Genomic DNA, 20,537 nt, shown 5'->3' on the forward strand with positions numbered 1-20,537 from the left:
TTTGTGTGAAAAGGGTTTGAATATTAGCTTCCATGGCGGTGACTCTGTGCATAAGGGCGAGTAGAGAATTCTGTAAAGCTTCCACCGTGCTTTGGAGCGTTACGAGCATATCCTTGACCTCGGAGCGTACACTCTAAGCCGAAAACGGGGAAAAGGGGACTAACGGCAGCCGTTGGACCTTTGGATCAACGGTTAATCCACCGTGCGTGCCGTGTGCAGAGGCGAAGTGTCGTGCGCAAATTTGTGGGACTAAATGTTCGTCCTTGCAAGGTAACGGTCGACGGTGGGGATCAACGGCACAATTTAGTCCTCTGACTTTAGTCCCTTTAGAGAGGGGAGCTCCGTGTCCCTCTCCTCCCTGCCTGGACGGGGTGGCAGCGGGTCATAAAACACTGTCGCTCTGCTGTCATCCCGCCCACACGAAGGTCAACAGGCTTTCGCCATTGGCTAACATTTTGGCGGGAATCGGGCCCTGCTTGCGTGCACTCCGGGTAAGCGCGCGCAAGTCGGGTCCCGGGGAGACCACATCGGGGCGTCTGAAGGTGCGTACGTGTTTTTCTCTGCCGGCGGCGGCCCCCTTTGTCCGCCGCCGGCCGATGGCTACTTCGGCTCGTCGGGGTCCCGGCGGGCGCGCGCGCACTCTTCCGTCGTCTCGATATCCTGAGGCAGCGTCTGCCGATCATGCCCCCGTCTGTTCGTCTGTCATTTCTTTCTCGGCTTTTGTTCTCGATTGCCGCAAGGCGTTCATGCGCCGTCTGGGCCGGCAACCGGATACAAGAGGCCGAGACGAGGCATACGGTCGGTTTCTGAGGGAGCTCGCGCGTCCCTTTTCGCCTCTAGGCATTCCAGAACGAAGGCGACGGCCCGTGTTCTGCTCGGGCTACGTGACCCTTTGAAGAAAAAGCCAACCTATTCGAACGCACTAGGCCGGAGTCACAAACAAGAAAAAAAGACTGCAACATGTGCTGTGAACAAAGAGTACCGAGCGCCGTTGAGTCCCCTGCCCGGACCCATATGGGTGACAACACCCGATAGAAAACAAAATAAACAAATAAAATGACACGTGCAAACGATTTGCCTGCTTCGCATGGAGGGTTTGTCGAGAACAACGAGAGGGAGAGTGCGGCACCGTCGTAGACATCGCAAATCGGCAGTGCGTGTCGTCCGCTAGCAAAGTGTCGTCTGTTAGGAAAACAAGTTGTGGGGCTCGCGCGACGGCCGCGCGCCGCATTTGGTACGAAATTGCTGTTCTGTCAACAGGCTTTGACGCTGAAATGTCGCACTCACGTACGGTCTGCTCCCAAGAGAATGCACCGCAACGCAACACGGCAGCCCGTTTTAAAGAAGACGAAAGGAGCCTGCCGACGACACTCCTGAACGGCTACAAGCATATTGTGGAATGCAAGAAAACTTACGTCGCGTCGTTGACCAAGAAGAATCAGACATGGAAAGAAATAGCAAAACATTTGAATGCCAACCACGGGATTACGCGGCGCGATCACCTGCAACTGAAAAAATGCTGGACCAACCTGAAGCAAAAGCGGAAAGAGGAAGCTGCGGAAGAACAGGGAAAGCGCCACAAAACTGGTAAGCGGACATGTTCTGCATGACTGACTTATTTGGGCTACTTTTTGTTATGTGTAGTCACAGGAGATAAGAAAATACGCTCGCAATCAATCTTTCCGCGACTGCGGGAAGCGCACCAGTACCAGCGCGGGTGCTTCGCGATGAGCAGAGTCACCTTTCCTACTGCGCGGCACACTGTTGACTGAGGAATGCGGACCGGACCTCCGGTGACTGTTTGAAACGTGCCAGCGCCGTAAAACATCACAGCCATCAGCAACTGCAGCATAGGAGGCACACAGTCGGTCCTCTATTGTCCCAGCTTACCCGGATAGGCAACGTAGCGAGAAGTCGCACGGCGTTCTTCGTGAATCTGTAGCGACCGAGGAATTGTTCGTCGTCGTACAGCTCCATCGAATTCCCTCGGTCACGTAGGGTGGGTCGCGGAATTTTCGGCAAGGGCTGCGCCTCTGAAAATGCTGTATCCATGGCGTAGCAAGCAAACTCGAAAGCAGCTAACCTCCGCGCGACGTCCGTTCGGGAGGCTGCCATGTTGGAATAACACACGAAGTCAGTTTCAAGCTAGCCCGGGAGCAGACTTCAAACTTGAGTGGACTTCGACGCAGCCAAGTCGTTCCCAAGTCGTCCGCAAGATCAAGCACGATTTACGACGCGCGGCGAAGCTGTCTTGAGACTGCCAGAAGTCAAGTTCGAGCCAAGTTAGATCTCTGCATTCGGGGGTTGTAGAGTGCTTCTAACTTATATTTGACTGTGACTGCTCCTGACTTAATTTCATTTTCATGATTTTACTCTGGCTATGACACGTTCCATCTGCTGTATACTTTGGAGTTGTTTTATTTTGTTTGAACTGCTGCATATTTCCAGTCAATTTTTTTATCTTCTGTATCTATATGTCATTACTGTATACCAAGGACTTGGCATTTGTATGCTAGTATTCCTTTATTTGTTTTGTTAATTGTGGCTCAAGATGATGGTGGCAATATGTAATCAAAAATAAACATGGGTTACTTGAGTTCGATCATTGTTTTTGCTTGAAAAGCTATGGCAACCTGGAATCATTGGAAAAGTGATTTCGGACTAACTGGGAAGGACTAAAAGTTGCTCCTGCAGTTACTCCCTGTGGACTAACCTTAACAGACTAACCGTTGATTCTCTAGGGACTAACTGGGAGGGTCTAAAAGTTGCCCTCACTTTTAGTCTGCAGTAGTTGCTCCCCCAGTTAGGCCGCTGCATTTGCTCCCGCAGTTAGTCCAAAATTGGTTCAAAATCTGTGGCAGGTCATTTAGTCCCCCAAGAGACTAACAGCCATACCCGTTTTAGTCCTTTTTGGCTTAGAGTGTACTTGGCCCTGAGCTCCTTCTTGGAGGGCACGCTTTTTGGGGGCTGGTCTTGAGAGTTCTTCTGTTTGGCTGTTGTTAGCGGGTTCTGGGGTGTTAGGTGTAGGTTGGGTTTTGGGTTGTTTGAGGCTGTGAACCTCCTGGGTAAGCTTTTGGATTAAATCACGCATAACTGCGTTTTCTTTCTTAAGGTGTTCGATGTCGGTGTTGTCTGTGTTGGGTTTAGGCAGCGGGGGGGATTTTACGTGACCCTCTCGCGAGACGCCCGTCAGGGCCTCTGCGAAGCTCACCTTTTCTGAGGTATGTCTGGCTCCTGGAGTCGACGTGGATCTTGATCTGGACCCACCTCGATCCGACCTCGGTCTGGAGAGGGAGCGGGACCGGGACCGGTGCTTGGTCTCCATGGACGGGAAATCTTCTGATTGAAGGGCTGAATTCTGTGCTACTCGGCGTTCTCCGAGGCGTCTTCGTATAACATACGGCGTTTTGTATCTGGCAGTACAAGATTTGTCCGCTGTGGGGTGGGGTCCACCACACAACATGCACTTGGGTGTACACTGATGCTCCTGATCTGGGTTGCGAGCTCCGCAGCCCCGGCAGATCTTGTTATTAGGGAACGGGCAAACGTCCATGCGGTGCCCGAGACGGCCGCAGTGGTAACAGATATCGATCTGCTTGCGGTACAGGGAGCATGGGATTAGTGTTGCGCCATACCGAACCATGTATGGTACGTCAGGTCCGTCGAAGGCAATGACGATGGTCGTGGTGGAACCGATTCGCTTTGCGGCCAGGGCTAGAGGATTGCGATCATTTATGATGTTAGCATCGACTTGTCTGGCGTCATCGGTGAGAGGGATGCCTCTGATGACCCCTTTGGTGGTATTATCTGGGGCGGCTTCGTACGCGCTGACCTCGTGGGTTACCCCGTTGACTTGGATGGACTTGATTCTTGCGTACCGGTCCGCATTTTGCGGGCTGGGCGTGCTGATCACCATGATGTTTTGCTGGTTGTTCGAGCATATTGTGTCGTGTTGACTGTCTTCTGAGCTAAGTTGCGCTGCTTGAAGAATAGCTGCAGTCACTGTAGGGCTGCCGACCTTGGAAATATTGAGTGCTCCTTTGGGTCTGACGATGATCTTGATCTCATTTGCTGGTAGTGGGAGCATGCGCCCGGCCTTGAGAACCTGAGTTTTAACTTGCTGCCTGGGTCTATAGCGAGAGCGAGAGTCTTGCGTCCTAGGTTGTTGTTCTTGGGATAGTTTTCGGCACCGCTGCTCGTCTGGGCGACGGGCGGTACACCGACGGGAACGGGCCGTACACCAGCCCATCTCGGTGGTTAACTCTTCTGGGGAAATATCTTTGCCACATACTTGGACTTCCATGCTTCGCAGATTTGGCCAGGGGCTTGTGCGTCGTAGCAGAGCTCGCACGGACACGCGCGGGAACGTGCCAGGTAGCCTATGTAGGCCGAGCACCTGGCGCACGCGCTTAGCCTTAGCGCGGCGACGGCGTGATCGTAACACAAAAGTGGTCGCGGTCCCGGAAAAATAAATGTCCCACCTGATAACTTGGTGTCTACAGAGTCCTGGTGGTCTCACAGTTCGAATGGTACAAAATTAGGGCTGGTGTGCACAGAAAATCGCGGCGAAAACATTTCGAGAAGACGGAGCCGATGAAAACACAAGCTATGGGCGCTGCACTTCTTCTTCGTCCCCAAAAAGCCTTGAGTATTTTTTTTTATGAGACATGCTGCGCGACATTATCAGCGTGAGTATCGCGACGATTTCAATATGGTAATTTTCCCGTGACTAGCATTCCAGAGTAACTTATATGAGCAACAGTGATCTTCACGACCATGGCTACATGGCCAACATGGCCACAATTAGTACATGACCGGAGTAGTTGAAGTATGAGAGAGGCCTTTGCCCTGCAATGGGTGTAACCAGGCTGATGATGATGATGATGATGATGATGATGACGATGATGATGATGATCTTCACGAGAACCGCAGGCACAGTACAGGCACGGTCTGAAATTGTTTTAGAGCTAATCGACGAATCTAATCGTTTGGAACTGATTCAAGCTGTGAAGGGTCATTGCTCTAGCCTTTAATTGCGCTGGCTGCTTGCGCCCCGCATCGCTTCAAGTTTTGCTTTGAATGCATTTAGTTTGTCGTTGTTCATTATTAACGAGTTACTTATTTAGTTTTCGTCGTGTTTCTTCGTACTCTTTTCGCGATAATTTTCTCCCGAAGCAGAAAACCCTGCTTTCTGCCGCGCTTAGTGAACGGCAGTACCCGTGCTATGTGATCACGTGACGCACATCGCACGAGCACGTCCCATTCAGATGTGGCACTCGTTGATCCGATGGCTGACGTTCGATGCGGCAGCTTATGCAAATCACGCGCAGCGTTCGCTCTACAAATTTTGTTCAATATAGCGGCACTTATCGACCGGTTGAGCCTTTTTTTTTTCATGGGAGATGATGTCCTCTCTCTGTCGAAGCGGGAAACAATGACGCGCAAATTTCATCGCAACGGTGGCCTTATTGTTCAGCGGTCGGGACCCCTGGAGTTGCGGTCATTGTTTACACTTGAGTAACGGCTTTGTGCACGTGGAACACGGCAACGCAACAACGCAATGGGAAATCGATCGACCGACGGGCGTTTGTGCTCCGCCCTTTCGATCCCATGCATCTCCCCCCTCCGCCCCCCCCCCACGCCCGAAGGGATTTATCCACCGCCTGTGTATAGCGAAATGGGCTTCAGGAAGACTTGCGGGAAACTGCCCTCGGAGTTTAAGGAAGAAAGGTCTACTAATGGCTTATGCGTGACGTTAGGGACACTTTACTGGAAGCTCCTTCACAGCCGCCTCGGGTGAGGGTCGCTGGAAATAAGCTCGGCGTTATTTGATGTAGCGGTGGCTTTCCGCTGTGAGATGTTGTGTCGCAGCCAGTGGGAAGTTTCGCTGACGCAGACGCCACCAGCTTATTTAAATGCGAAATCGTGAAATTCCCCATTTAGCGAAAAAAGGAAAAAGCCGGCGGCGTCTGTAGCAGCGAAATGGCTCCTAAATTCCCATTGGCTGACACACCGCGTCACGACAGCGCACCTCGACGGAGTTGAGCGGGCGATTCGGAACACGTGCCGCAGCGATAGCGCGCCAGGTGTTGCGTGAAGGGAGAGGGCATCGCCTCGACGCCACGTCACCACCACGCCTCGGCGGAGCAGATACGGCGACGCGAAGCCGCGGGGCAAGGTGCGGGTGTCGCCGTCTCGCTCTCGCAAGCCGGTCCCGTACCTCTCGCTCACTCTCTCTCCCGCCCCACTAGGCTTAGCTGATGGGCGCGTCTACCGGCCATCGTGGCCCACTGCTGCTTCGCGGAGTCTGTCGGCGCGCAGGAGTTCGGTGGCACTTGGCGTCCTTGATGTCTCAGCAACGTCGTCCAAGCCATTCCGGTTGAGAGCCAACACGTTAACGTAGAAACTGCACAAGAGAAATTTAAGACAAGAAATTTTATCATATCCCACAGCGAAAACTCGAAAACACTATTCGAGGCGCAAAACTTGAAGAACCGCTCTGCGGCGTCCTATCAGACATTAATGCTTTCGCATTCACAACTCATCAGAAGTGCTCAGGTGCCGTCGCATTTTTAGCCCAATGAGCCATTTGAATATAGCATTTCACAGAGAGGTTAGCAGCGCGTAATGGGCTCTACTCTGTAAGGGGATAAGTGATAATGCCAAAACAAATAAGTCAGTGAAAAAGATCAAAATGAAACTAATAATTAGATACTAACATCGCAATGGAGATATCACTGATGTCTGTCCATGCCGCCACCCAAATAATATGTATATATATATATATATATATATATATATATATATATATATATATATATATATATATATATATATATATATATACATTGTAGTAGTCTTACATTGGTGTGGTAGTCCTTTCATGCACTAAGCGGATGATAGGTCCCAACACCTCCGTTCAATTTCCGTGCACAGCTTCGAGCACAAGTGCGTCGCTCACCCTCGTTATTGATTGGCTGACACAAGCCCTGCGAGCTTTTGCAGTACTGCACGGAGCTTTTGAGACGTAGCTTTGGTACACAGCAATGGCACGGATTTAGCGAAAAACAGTTGGCGTAAGCACTGGAGGGGGGGGGGGGGGGTAGTGCACCACCTCCGCCTTCCACTATCGCGGAAAATGGCCTCCGCTGCCGCGGACCCTGATCCGCGGTCCCAGAGCACATGCGCGTGGTGGGCCGGTTCGTATTCGTTCGTTGTAGTTTTTGGTTTTGTTTTCTGGGGGTCCTGCGCGCTGTGTACATTGAGATTCAGGTCGCCGGAGCCGCACCCTGATTGCCGCAAACGTCGCTAGGGATTTGGGGAGCCGCATGCACGCGCCGTTACAGCAGGTAAACACCGAGCGGCTTTTACTGCGGTCTCATGTTCTTGTTTTAGCTTGCGTATCCCCTTTCCCTATTCTAGTCCCTCGAATTTGTTAGCCGCATTTCCCCTAAACGTACGTGCTGTGGGGGGGGGGGAAGGTTGTGCTTCTCAGACGTCTCACGTATGTAGGCACTGCAAACTCTCGCAGCCAGCGCAGATGGAACAGTCGAGGGAGAGTTAGTGTGGAAGGGAGGGGTCAGTCCGAAAGGGAGTAAACGGAAGAGGGAAAAGGGAGCTAGGGCAGGCCATCTAGAGAGTCGTCAAAGCTGAGAGGAGAGGGAGGGAATTCGAGAGAGAAATAAGAGAGAGGCCCAACGAAGGTGAGAGGGGCGAAAGGAAAAGGGAGCGGTGCTGGAGATTGCGAGAGGGAACGAGGAGAGAGAGCAAGAGATAGCGAGTAAGAAAGGAGAGCGGCACAGAAAAATAGCCAGCTTGATGAGGAGTGAGCGGAAACGCGAGCGAGGGAGATGTGGAGAGGGTGTGGCAGGCTGTCAGTGTGGAAGGGCCAACACAGTTAACGCTCTTTCACGCTGACTGGCAACCCGCCACGCACTAAGGAGAGAGAGGGTGAAAGAGAGACGAAGCGAAGAAAGGTAGCGTGAGAGGATGAAGGGAGCGAGAGAGCGCGCGAGACGGAAGGGTTGGGCGAAGGCGCACACACACGCAGGCAACAAGTACACATGATGTGAAAAGCAGATATGCAGGGAAAGTGGGGCTGTGGTGGAAGGAGGGAGCGGGGAGGAGTGTCAACGCCGCGTGCTGCAGCCTGGTGAAAGAGAGAAAGCTAACTGCGCGGCGAGAATGTCGCAATTAGTCTAGATGAATAACTACTTTCTCTCACACGGTGGCGAGCCAATGTAGTCGGAGTACGTTCCGCTCCCCTTTTGTTTCTGTATACAACGACCGACGTGCACTGGGTGGCCATAACAGCGCCAGCTCAGCAGTTCGCGCTGGTTTGGCTGCGCTACTGCATTCGAGGCACGGTGAATAGAGGCGTCCTTTTTTTTTTTTTGATTAGCTGCTTGATTTCTCCCAGTGCATTTTTCTGTATGTGAGTGCGCGTGTTATATTTCGTCACTGGTTGGCAGGTTGCACGAACTACAATGCTTCCGGGTCGAAGTCGATGCACACGCTGCAGGAGGTCGCACGTTTCGTTGAGGTCGCACGTTTTATTGAGGTCGCTATTAGAGAGATTTAGAATAGGGGCCCCAAAGAAATAGCGTCGAAGCCACTGCGCATGCGCAAGGCGCGAACTGCGTTTGGGTTTTGCGTTGGGAACGCTATTTCACCGATTTAGCGGGAGCCCAAATAGCGGCCCCAAAAGCTTTGCGTCGGCAAACATGGCGGCACCCATCGAAAGCGACGGCTCTAACCTTGCACAAAACTGGGTTCGATTCGCGGTAACGCGTGAAGTTCGCAAGCTAGGAGAAGTGAGTGCGGTTATCGCTTTCTCTCAACTAGCGTGTGTTATGAAGATTGACTCATTAGACGCCGCTGATTTCGAATTCGATTGTGGATTTTATGGCTCGTAGGCCTAACACGGCTAAGCTTGGCTGGTGAAGGCTAGTAAAGTTGGTTTGCTCGAAACTAAGCGCAAATAATTGTTTGCTGCTTACAGAATAACCTCTAAATTGTAATGAAACGCGAACACACGCAAGTCATAATTATTATTCCTATCATAAAATGGTATATCTTATTTAATTATTTCTACTAGCTTTTCTTTGACGCCGTAGTGGCGCTGTCAGCGCAAGACGCTATCCGCAAACGTAAAACCCTATTCTAAAGCTCTTCACTCTTACGTGCCCCAACGCCAACACCCACAAAGCTCTTTGGGGCCCCAAACTATTGGTGCCCCTATTCTAAAACTCTCTATTGAAAGTACTGGAAAGGCGCCCCAAGCTTGAGTCGTCCTAACATATCAGAGTTATAACTTAAACGTGCGGCCACATTTGCCCCTTTTGCGTTACCTACAAGTGAAGTCGCTGGGGTAAAACGGATAACGCGCGCACGTAGGAAGCATGCACGTGTAGTTACGCACACACTCGTCTGCACATGCGCGGCACATTTCCGTATTATCTGATGGTGTTGCTTCTAGATGAACATAGTTGTAAGTCTGCTGTATTTGCTACCATACGTGCATTGTAGTTTCGCCGCGGACGCACGAAATCGCACATTTAGCGCTTCTATTGCTATCATCCGTACCATTCCTGCCCTTTGCCAAAAAACCGTCTACCACTTCATAACTGAAGGAGACAGTTTTTTTTTGTCCAAGACTGCTTTCACGCTGTGCGTTGAGGCACGTTGACTCTGGGCCCTTATAGTGGAGCATGCCAGACCAATTAGCTGCAAGGGCTGTTCTATAGTCTTATTTGCACCATCCCTTTGGGCATTGGCGGCCTGTTAGATGGGTCGGGGCATCTTCAAGCATGCCCACTCAAGCACTGCATACACTAACGGGACATATAATCCCCCCCCGCTGCTGTCTGACTCTACGAAGCACTCCTTGCCTTCGCTGTTCCCATAGGAAAAGACGTAACCTAACTTATAACCCGTCTTGGCTCTTATAGTTTCCCGAGAAAGCCAGTGCTCGCCCCAATCTTCGGGCATCGAACCATTGACCTAATTAGGGGCGGCAGAATGTAGTTGATGGAGTTGCTTCGCATGCTCGTGCTTGTTTACTGATGGCACGTGAGTGCGTGCAGGTGAGCGGACGGAAAGCGGGGCGACGTTCAGCGCGACATGCTTTGAGGTGGGCTCTTGATGTCCAGCTTCCCGATCACCAGCTCCTACTTTCTTTAGGTTGCGCTCATCGCTGAGGATGTTTCTTGGCGTCTCCTTCTGGCAATGCGACGTATCCTGCCAGGTACTGCTGCGAAGCAGCGCTTTGATCTTAAGGAGCCTATTGTTTCAAGGGTGTCGGTGCTCGTGCGCTCTCAAAGCACTCCTTTGGATCTAATGACCTCTGTATCATATTTTGTAGAGCCACTTGAACAACTTATTGCTCGGCGAAAGGACATTGCGTGGGTTTGAAGTAAGTAAATAAGTAAGCAAGTAAATAAGTAAGTAAATAAGCAAGTAAATACGTAAGTAAATAAGTAAATAAATAAGTAAATAGGTAAATAAGTAAGTAAATAAGTAAGTAAATAAATTTTATCTAGCGATGAGTTGACAGCGAATATCAAAGTTCAATCGATGCAAGTGATCTTGCAAGTAAGCGTGGTCCACCCTGAGGTGACCTAAATGGGAATGCCTTTTCAGAAATAAAGCAACTGCCCGTGAAGAGGGAGAGAGAAAGATAAAAGCAAGGCAGAGACGTTAAGCAGTCGGAGTCCGGTTGGCTGCACTGTGCTGGGGGAAGGTAGAAGGGGAATAAAAAGAAGGGAGAGAAAGAGAGAGATTGGGGTAGAGAGACGCGCACGGACAGCGCTACAGAGTCAAATGCGCTCGCACGTGCAAGACGTTCTCTGAAAGCCCAAAAGTGCCTTCAATGCCTTCTGAGCCGATGATCGGTGAAGGCGCGAAAATAGTTCGTAGACCTATCATGAGTGATATAGTTTGTGCGCTGTCAAACGATTAGGAAGAGAAAATGCAATGGACTGAAGAAATTTACGGTAATATAGGCGCAGGTAAAGTATTAATTTTCGTATCTGCAGTCTAGACACTCGTATTGAGCATATGGTGGTACCGCGGCGGCGCCACCATGGACTGATTTCGCCACGTTCACAGCGCATGCGCAGTTTCGCGGTCGACATCACGGTGCACAACAGCCACAACCCCTTTCGTGGTGTATTTGCATTCAAAGCTACATTGACAGGAACGCCGAGGACAATGTCATTGCAGATTCTTCCAGCGAATTTTAGGGGTACGTTGGATCGGTGCGTCTGCTCAACCCCGCTCCTACTGTAGAGTCGTTTTATTTTCGCCTCGGACGACGCAACGAGCTATGGAAAGAAGAATGATAGGTGTAACGCTAAGGGATAAGAAAAGAGCAGATTGGGTGAGGGAACAAACGCGGGTAAATGACATCTTAGTTGAAACCAAGAAAAAGAAATGGGCATGGGCAGGACATGTATTGAGGAGGTAAGATAACCGATGGTCATTAAGGGTTGCGGACTGGATTCCAATAGAAGTGAAGCGTAGCAGGGGGTGGCAGAAAGTTAGGTGGGCGGATGAGATTGAGAAGTTTGCAGGGACGGCATGGCCACAATTAGTACATGACCGGGGATGTTGGAGAAGTATGGGAGAGGCCTTTGCCATGCAGTGGGCGTAACCAGGCTGATGATTATGATGATGATGATGATGATTCTCACCTCCCTGCCTTTTGATCCCAACGTGCAAGCGGGCTTTTCATGGCGCAAAAACAACATAGTTGCCCTTCTGTTCGCTTAAGATGACTACTACCGGCATGCTTTGCGGCAGCGAGGGCGTAGTTGAACTCACCGTGATATCGATCTGATGCCTGCTGCACTATAGATGCAGAAAACAGCCTCTGTACAGAGCGACACGCGAGACACAGCTTGAAGTTAGTCGTAGTAGTTGCAGTCACCCGGTCCTGAGCGGCAGTTTCGAACCTGGCGCTCCCCGGTTTACCGAGGCGTCGCGGTTACCTCTGCAGACCGTCTTAATATCGTCACCACAATCGTAATCGGCGTGCTTGAGCCCACTGCTGTGCGGAGGCCTTTCGCAACGGTTTGCAGCAACCCGTCTCCTGCGTCAGCTGAATATGTCGTACGTCTGCCCAATTTCCTAATGCCTTCACGCAGAACAATCTTCTGCCGTATTCGACTGCGTCTCCCTTTTCTAGGCGCCATATTTGTTGCCTTGAATCTATCTAGTTTTCTTCGCTGCGAGCGCATGGCGCCTATGTAAAGCACTTGCTCACAACAAAGCCCGGCATGGCGTCGACGCAGTGCGGCGTAGTACGGGAAACGACGACGTAAAAGCCAGGGTAGGTAGTGGCTAAAGAACGCTTCGCAATAAAAGAAGTGGTTAAAGGTCACTCAAATCGAGCCATTTAAAGGAGCCTGTGCTTCGGTAAGCCACACGGCATCCGGAGGGGGTTCACCGGCTGAGGCGAACCCCGGCACGTGGTTCTCCCAGATGGCCTATGTCTCACGGAAGAGTAAACCACTGGGCTATATATAGTTCGTCTCGCATAACTGATGAGGGGACTTAGATCCTTAAAGAGACTCGCATATGGCGAGGAAAAAAAAATAATTATGGGGTTTTACGTGCCAAAACCACTTTCTGATTATGAGGCACGCCGTAGTGGAGGACTCCGGAAATTTCGACCACCTGGGGTTCTTTAACGTGCACCTAGATCTAAGTACACGGGTGTTTTCGCATTTCGCCCCCATCGAAATGCGGCCGCCGTGGCCGGGATTCGATACCGCGACCTCGTGTTCAGCAGCCTAACACCATGTAGCCACTGAGCAACCACGGCGGGTATATGGCGAGGAAGACCAACAGAAGCATTTGTGTGTTCGTTCAGCATTCTATATGTGTGCGTCTGTTTAGCTCACTCTGCGTGTGTGTGCGCGTCCGTTTAGCTCAAGTTCGCCTCGTAAGCCCCACCGTCTCAAAGCCCGGTCCGTTCACCTCCACGCGTTCGCCTGTCTGTCGGCCGGCCAACGCCGTTAGGTCCCGAGGCGCCGGCACGCCCGCCCATGCATCCGCGTGCGAGACAAAGAAAAAAAAAGAAAAACGCCACGCACTTCTCCCACCGTTATACAAGCCTGGCCAGCGCGTGGAACAGAGCCGGCAGGCCGGTTTGTTTAGGTTCCACGGCGCTGCCGTTTCCAGCCCCCCCGCAGGAACGCCGACTCCGGTCCACCACAACAATCGGGAGGTGAGCGCGGAGGGGCCGTTTTTCGGCAGGAAGTGGTGAGGGGTGCGTTACGCCGAGAAATACAAAAGAAAAAAAAGGGGGAGGGGGGGGGGCGTGTGAGTGAGAGCGATGCGGCGAAGCTAGCAGCCGCCTTGGTGTTGTGCCAGCGCTGCTGCGGTTTAAGAGACCGTTTATAGTGTCCCTGTGCATAGCGTCCCTCCCACACGTACTCTGTGCTTACTCTCTCCCTTTCTTCTTCTTTCTATTCCCCTTTCCCCCACCCCCAGTGTAGGGTAGCAAACCGGATACTCTTCTGTTTGACCTCCCTGCCTTTCCTGTCCTTGCTTTCTCTCTCTCTCTCTGCTGCGGTTACGGTATGCACCGTCGCTGCCATCACGAACTCGGCGCGTGCCTCGTCCGGTGCGAGGTTTACTCGGCTTCCGTCAGGCCGGAACGCGCGCCGCTCGCTGTAACGCGAAACGCAAAAACGCGTCGCCGCGCGTCGAAGCGCGTCGCAGCGCGTCTCCGCGCGCTCGTTTGCCGCGCGCGTCCCCGGTGGTGAGTCGATCTATTTCTTTTTCTCTCTGGATCGCCGCGGTGCGGACGCTCACTACACGCCATGCCGATGTCACGCCTACGTTCGGCCAAACATGGGTTAACGTTCCCTATATGACGGGTGACACACTGCTCCAAGTGCAGCTCGGATTGCTCCCGCTGGCAACGGTTCGTCGTACCCTTCCCCGCTCTCTTCCGCCGGTGTGAGCAGCAGGCAGATTCGCTTTGTTGCGATAGCAATCGTGCGGACGCTCCTGGCGAATTTTCGTCCCGACGTTCGCTATGTGTTTACGTTCAATGTGTGCTACGTGTTTACCTGTGCCGTACGTGCAAAGTAAATGCTACGCTATTCAACCGACAGTGTCGGTAAGACCAATCTTAATGTTCTTGGCTGACTTATGCCTCGGATCATTTTTTAGAAGTTCAGCGCACGAAAAAATGCCACGAACATTTTATTTCCAGTCCGAGCAGTTCGAGCGTTTCGCTAAACTTTGCTTTCGCAGTTAGTGCTGCGGCCTTCCAAACTACCATTTTTTTGGTAACAAGATCAATCAATCAATCAATCAATCAATCAATCAATCAATCAATCAATCAATCAATCAATCAATCAATCAATCAATCAATCAATCAATCAATCAATCAATCAATCCGTCAGCGCAAGCGCAGTAAGGAGTGCAGTCGTATTGCGTTTGCCTGTTCCCGTTTACTGTCTGGTTTCGCGCTCAAAAGCTCTTGTTGCGTGAATGCCCGAGTGAGTCGGCGTTGCTTTTTTTGAGCGCTGGTGTTAAGTGCGTGCGCGCTCATTTCTAACGGCCTGTCTGTGCACACGCTTGCGGGAAAGCGCAGTGGGCCTCCTCGTCTCGATATGTTACGTAGGAAGACGCAGACGAAAGGCTATACACAAGTATATTTACAAGGGAATAAGCCGCACTTGGCCAAGAGGCAACAGCCCGCGCCAGCCTCCAATCGTCGTCGTCCTCTTCTGGCTGCTCGCCTCTTCGTCATTGTAAACACTGTTCCGTAGCACTATGTGCTAGGATATGCAAACGCAGTATGTGCATGCGTGCTCCCGAATCCACTCGCGTTAACAAATTTGTTTTTTTTTTAAGCCGCGGCGAGTCACCCCTTTTCGTGTCGGATTGAGCCAAGCGTCGCGTGTTTTTTGGTGGTACAGATATAACGATATAGAACTTTTTCTTTTTTTAAATATCGTGTGCATAAGTCGGTTTGAGTATCTTCTTTGAATACGTCGTAACGAGGATGCAGAAAGTACTACATACGAGATGTATTTACGGATTATGCATGTGCATAATCAAGGTGACAGACAAAGTAGCTCGAGATCGTATCCTCTTCTTTTTTCTGGCGAGCGCTGGCCTAGCCGCATCATTCCTTACCAATATGAACCTCAAGCAGACCAGTGCAGACACAGGAATCCCAGCCATGGTTCTGCACATTATGTAGGACTGCATCGTGTGCGCAAGCGAAAGGGACGCCATCGTGGTCGATCGGTCACTCCATGGAGAACTGTCGGTTTCATAGCTGTCTTTTGGACATCTTTCCTCGTCGGGCTATTGATTACGCGTGTCGCTCTTGATTCATTGATGTCTCTGTTCCTAGAGGACAAGAAAGAGCATTCCGCTAATGTAAATCCAGGATACTCTACATTAATATACTCGGTGTGTGTGTGTCAATGTAGAATATCCTGGACTTACATTATATATATATATATATATATATATATATATATATATATATATATATATATATATATATATATATATATATATATGAAGCATTCAGTGAATTTCGACTCCAAGTCTGAGGCTTCTATGCGATTGATTCGTTTCCTTTCTATTTTAAAGGCTCCGACGAACCTTGAGGAGCCTATGCAGCTGTCTATTTTTAATGGGCATGAGATGCCTATGGTCGCTTGTATTTTCTTGATCCAGCTGGCCTGCAGCTCTAACTTGTCGGTTGCGAAAGAAGCGGTGATGAGGCTGAGCAAACGCGGGATAACTCCAGCAACTCAACACGACCACAATCGCTAGCTGCCTCCATAAAGGGAAATACATTGTTATCGATGCCATTGTATAGGCCTTCTTCACAGCTTGCTCGTCGGTTTAGAAATTTTGGCAACGTACCTTACCAATGCTTCGAACCCAGGATAACGTTTATGAGGCTATAACGGCGCCGAGAGCCATCAAAGAGCTTCCTTAACGAGCCACCCAAGACCCCACACAAGCTGACCTGAAAACCGCCAGGGCGATGACCTTATTGGGAGTGTCTTCGTATCTGCGCCGTACCTTGCTTTGTTCAACCAACGACCTCTGCAATTTTTTCGCAGACGCAACGGCGTCGTGATGATGACGGTTTCTTCTTCCTGGCGAAATGTTGTGGACAGGCACATCGAAAGTCCGAAAGAAATCGAACATCTAACGCTACAAAAGCAAAACAACGGGAAAAAAAAAGAAGCGCCTCGCGGTAGGCAAATGGCCGCCTTCAAAGCGTCGGAGCGCACTCCGGCTCCCTCCTTCTCCTCTACTCTCTCTCTTTCTTTCTCTATTTCTCTTTCTCTTAAACCGCACGGCGCCTATCTCTTCTCGCCAGGAGACCGACGGCAGCCGCGGCAAGCCATCGGCCGCGGGCGTAAATCTGGACAGCGCTTTCTACGCCAAACCTCGGGCTCCCTTTCTCTTCCCTTCCCTCCCCATCCTTCCCAGTCCTTCCCGCGAGTACGCGAGGAACTTCGCAAACCCGACGGACGCTGCTGAGGCGGCACATCGCGCGCTCTTGGTTGCTTGCATATGTGCGCTCGGTTCACTAGGGCCAGCTTCAAACACCTCCTTTCTCGGGGCGCGGCTGGAGCCCCCTGTTTTGCTTGGGATTTCCGGCGCCTCTCAGCTGCCACCGCAGAGACGGTGTATAGAATGCCGCTGGCTTGCAGAAAACGCAGCAGCGGTGGCGGCGGCACCCTTGGGGCTGTTGCAGCTTTTCTCCAGCTCCTCGGGAAATAAACAGAAACGAGCGAAGAAACAAAGGAAACTAAATAGAGAAAGAGGAAACAATGGCTAAAACCGGCGGCCTGTTTATCATACAACGAAGCCCGCCTTTTCTACGTAGCCTCGTGTGTATCCAGCCTTCAACGCCGCCCTCCTGCAATGTCGGTGGGGGAGAAGATAGAGCTCTCGACCCAAGCACAAAGTGTTGCCCTCGCCCCCTCTCCTCTTTCCCTTCTCTCTGCGAGGCTCTAAGTCCGGAAAGCTTTATTCGTCCGGCCTAACCCTGACGCCTTTTCTCTACTTCTGTTGGAGAATTTTTTTTTCTCCCGTTCGGTGGTTTACTGTCGCATTTGTCTTCTTGCGGGGGAAACGTTGAGAAAAAGTTGCAACAGGAGCAGAAGTGGCAGCTTATGCACTGCGACTTCGTCTTGAGGCGCCTTCCGAGAAGCACTGCCCGCTAGAGTCGTTTTCTCTGGGAATGAAAATTAGTGCGCGCGCCTTCTGGAATTACTGATGTCCCCCGAGATCCGGAGTGCACCCGTACACGTATACCGGAGGCCTTGTCATTGCGGCTATACTCGCGGACAACTTTCTGTGGCTACGAAGGGAAAGCTACGGGGGGAAAAGCACGCCCAGGTGAGTGCGCTTCTGGAAAGAGCCCCGCGTTTTAATCCACGTTCGTTTAGGCTGGAGAAGACAAAACACAAAGACCTTACTATCAGCAGTTAAGTAAGACAAAACACGTCACTGAGGGTAATAATTTACTTATGTTTCGGTTTTTCTCTCCCGCGTCTAAGCTAACGCGAAGTCATCGCACGTGGAAGCTGCGGCAAATCAGCTTCTGTTCCGAGCAACCGAAAGCACTGTCAGAGGCTGCCGGACTACTTGGCGCCGTAACACATGTACAGCAGCCACGCGCCCGTAACTTTCCCTTCATCGCCGCAGAAAGTTGTCAGCGAGTACAGTATACCATCTTTAGTAGAACGTCGATGCACAGTCAACAGCAAAAGTTTACAGGATGCGGTTTCCCCTTCAAATGTGAATTCCTGCAATGCTAAGGCATGATACTTCATATTTAATGGATCACTGTGTAGTTGGCGAAGGCTACTACATGCTGGAACATTTAATTCGAGGCTGTGTGACCACGCTTCGCGAGAATTCAGCTTCTTGGCAGATCCTGCGTTCCATAAACTTTTGCGATTGACTGTACGCTTACTTATGCGGTCAGTATACCACGTTTCGTTGCAACGTGGAGGTGCGCTTTGTCATGCGTGGCCAGTGCGACACGTTCGATTTCAACTAGGGTGTAAGCTTTATTAAGCGGCTAGTGTAACAACGTTCAGTGTAACGTGGACGCACGCTTTGTTGGGCAGTAACTACAACGCCTTCAATGGAACCTGGTTGGAGGCACACTGAAGCAAGATTTTATTTTTATGCGCTGTTCTTGCACTCTCGAGAACACGCAGGCACCCCTTGTAAAAAAAAAATAATATAATGAAGTTGAGCTAAAGAGAGAGACCGGGATGAGAAAGAATGAGAGATCCCTAGGAAAGTTGTGAGACAAGCGAGAAAGCTGTGATATGTGGAATACCCTGTCGCATCTGCAGATTGCATTTGCAGCATATGACTTTCTATACGCTACGATACATGGGAGACTGCCTGTCACCGCTAAGCGACGCGGAAGACTGGGTGAATGCTACTCGCTTAATCTCGGGCTTTCTAATATTTTTTCTGTATTTAGTTTCCTTCATTTGTTGTAAAAAAAGCAAAATGAAAGCGGGGTGTCGTTTTGCCACATATATGTCTGCTCTTCATTTTCGATATCTTTCGATACGCCAAGTTCACATCAATTCTAGAAAGTTGGATCGAGATGTCGTCGTCGGCTTTGTGTAAACGCTAGCGAGTCGGATCGAAGAGGTGCCGGATCGGGTTGGCTCGTCGCGACTTGTAGGGGTGGCTTGACTCGCTCGAACCGCTTGGCGAAATACAAGCAAACGTGCGGTGAGGTCGGCGCGGGTGAGCCCGACTCGATCCGCTCGATCCGACTCAACTCGACACGACTCGCGTCGAGGGCATCGAAACGAAGCTCGCACCTTGGGCGTTACGACGTCACTTACTGCGGGAGGATCGCTGCAGAGCCATTATGCACTGAGACAATTTTGCCACGCTCCTGTCGTCTTTTGTCAGGCACTTGTTTTTGCTATGTGATGCACGTTGCCGTTTGGGGCAGACGGTGGCGTTGCTCTCAGCATTGGTTGGTGGGGAGGAACGCACGCGCAGACACACTATGGAGTGCACAGAAATCGACACGCGTACAGTGTGTAGCGAAAGCCTGAGCCACGGCTCTCGTTCGGACACTGTTTCACAAAAGACGGTGCACTGTGGTCTACTGTACTTTGAGGTGCGTTTCAATTCTGGCTGGCACTAAAGGCTGCGTTACTCCCATTTCTCAGAAGACACCTTGGAGCCCAAGTAATGGAAGGCATTTGGAAGAAGTCTCTGTGATGTGACGCCAGATAGAGTCGACAAAAAAAAAACAGTTAAGTAAGGCGAATATTATCGCTGCACTTTAAGACGTTGGGGCCTCGGATACAGCCTACCTTAAGAGCGTCAGAAACCGTGACTACGTTTTCTTGTGCGCCACGCGACCTTCCTGCCGAGTTTTCAAGCATTCGGCTCAGCCGCCATTTTGTGTGGACAGCAAAGTATCCTGCATCGTTCTTGACTTCGATGCTGCCTGGGCGAAGCTACGCTGTCTTCCTCGCCAAGAAAACGGTTCGAAAAAGAAGTTGAACAAGCAAGTGTGTTCGTAACCAAGATCCAAAGATCGTGGTGCAATAAAAACAACTCCAAAGGTCCACTGCGCCGAACAGGGCCTTTGTAAGCTGATGACCACCTTGGTTTGACATCGAATCAAATAAAATCTCTATCACCAACAGTAACGACGTTATGATGCCCAATGCTGGTCACGTGGGTAGACTTAGGTGCATCGGTTCTCAGATATAAATCCTAATGGGAATTTTAGCACCTGCCCTGTGTGTCTTATCATTGTCTTCGTTCGATGGCTTCGTCAGAATTGGAATGATACTTAAGATGGCTGCTGGCCGCTTTGCTGTCCATTAAGCCACCTACACGCAGAAAAAGGTGTGTTCCCATGGGCTGCTAGTGGTAGATCATTAAGTATCGGTAGATCAGAGGGTACGACTAAGGTTCTATTTGATGAGAATCATAAGTACTGAAACGTGGCTTTAAGGTAGGGGTGATTGAATCCTGTGACTGCGAGCTGTGAAAACCTACGCGTGCACATCACGTGACGCACGCACGCATGCGCACACGCTACTCACTACCAGAGACTCGCGTACCCACGTATACAAAGAAAGGCCAAAAACACACAACCAAACACGCAGAAAAAAACACAATCGCGGGAGTGACAACATACGCGAGAAAAAAAGAGAAAGAGCGAAAGATAGAAGAAGCGATAAACTGGTTCGAAAGCAACGTCTTTGTCGGACTACGTTCCCGTAAACTGCAGGAACGCTACGAGAGCGCCACTGAAACGGGGAGCGGCGACATTACAGCGTCATTCGCGAAACGACGCGGCAACTTTTGACAAGCTCTTCATGGCGTGCTGAACCACCGCCAAGCTCTAGGTATACACAATAACGTGTTTTTTCCCCCTGAAACAAAGCTTTCCTGCCGGAATGAAAGCCTGGCGAATGCATTTCCTCTGTGTTCTCTTTGTGTCACACGTTCGCAGCGAGCCCGTAAAAGCG

General features: G+C 50.8%; 2 protein-coding genes across 3 annotated transcripts in view; one reads left to right on the top strand and one right to left on the bottom strand.

The window, feature by feature from the left end:
* Positions 1-4,620, bottom strand: part of LOC135905685 (uncharacterized) — a 33,778-nt gene extending 29,158 nt beyond the window's left edge. The window contains exon 1 of the mRNA XM_065436650.1: positions 3,212-4,620. Within this exon, the coding sequence (XP_065292722.1) occupies positions 3,212-4,303 (1,092 nt within the window). The 5' untranslated portion in view covers positions 4,304-4,620. The remainder of the gene's footprint in view (positions 1-3,211) is intronic.
* LOC135905686 (A-type potassium channel modulatory protein KCNIP1-like) overlaps positions 1-20,537 on the top strand; it is a 348,523-nt gene that overhangs the window by 54,737 nt on the left and 273,249 nt on the right. The gene's annotated exons all lie outside the window — the stretch shown is intronic.

The sequence above is a fragment of the Dermacentor albipictus genome, chromosome 7 (genome assembly GCF_038994185.2).
Source record: "Dermacentor albipictus isolate Rhodes 1998 colony chromosome 7, USDA_Dalb.pri_finalv2, whole genome shotgun sequence".
NCBI lineage: Eukaryota > Metazoa > Arthropoda > Arachnida > Ixodida > Ixodidae > Dermacentor > Dermacentor albipictus.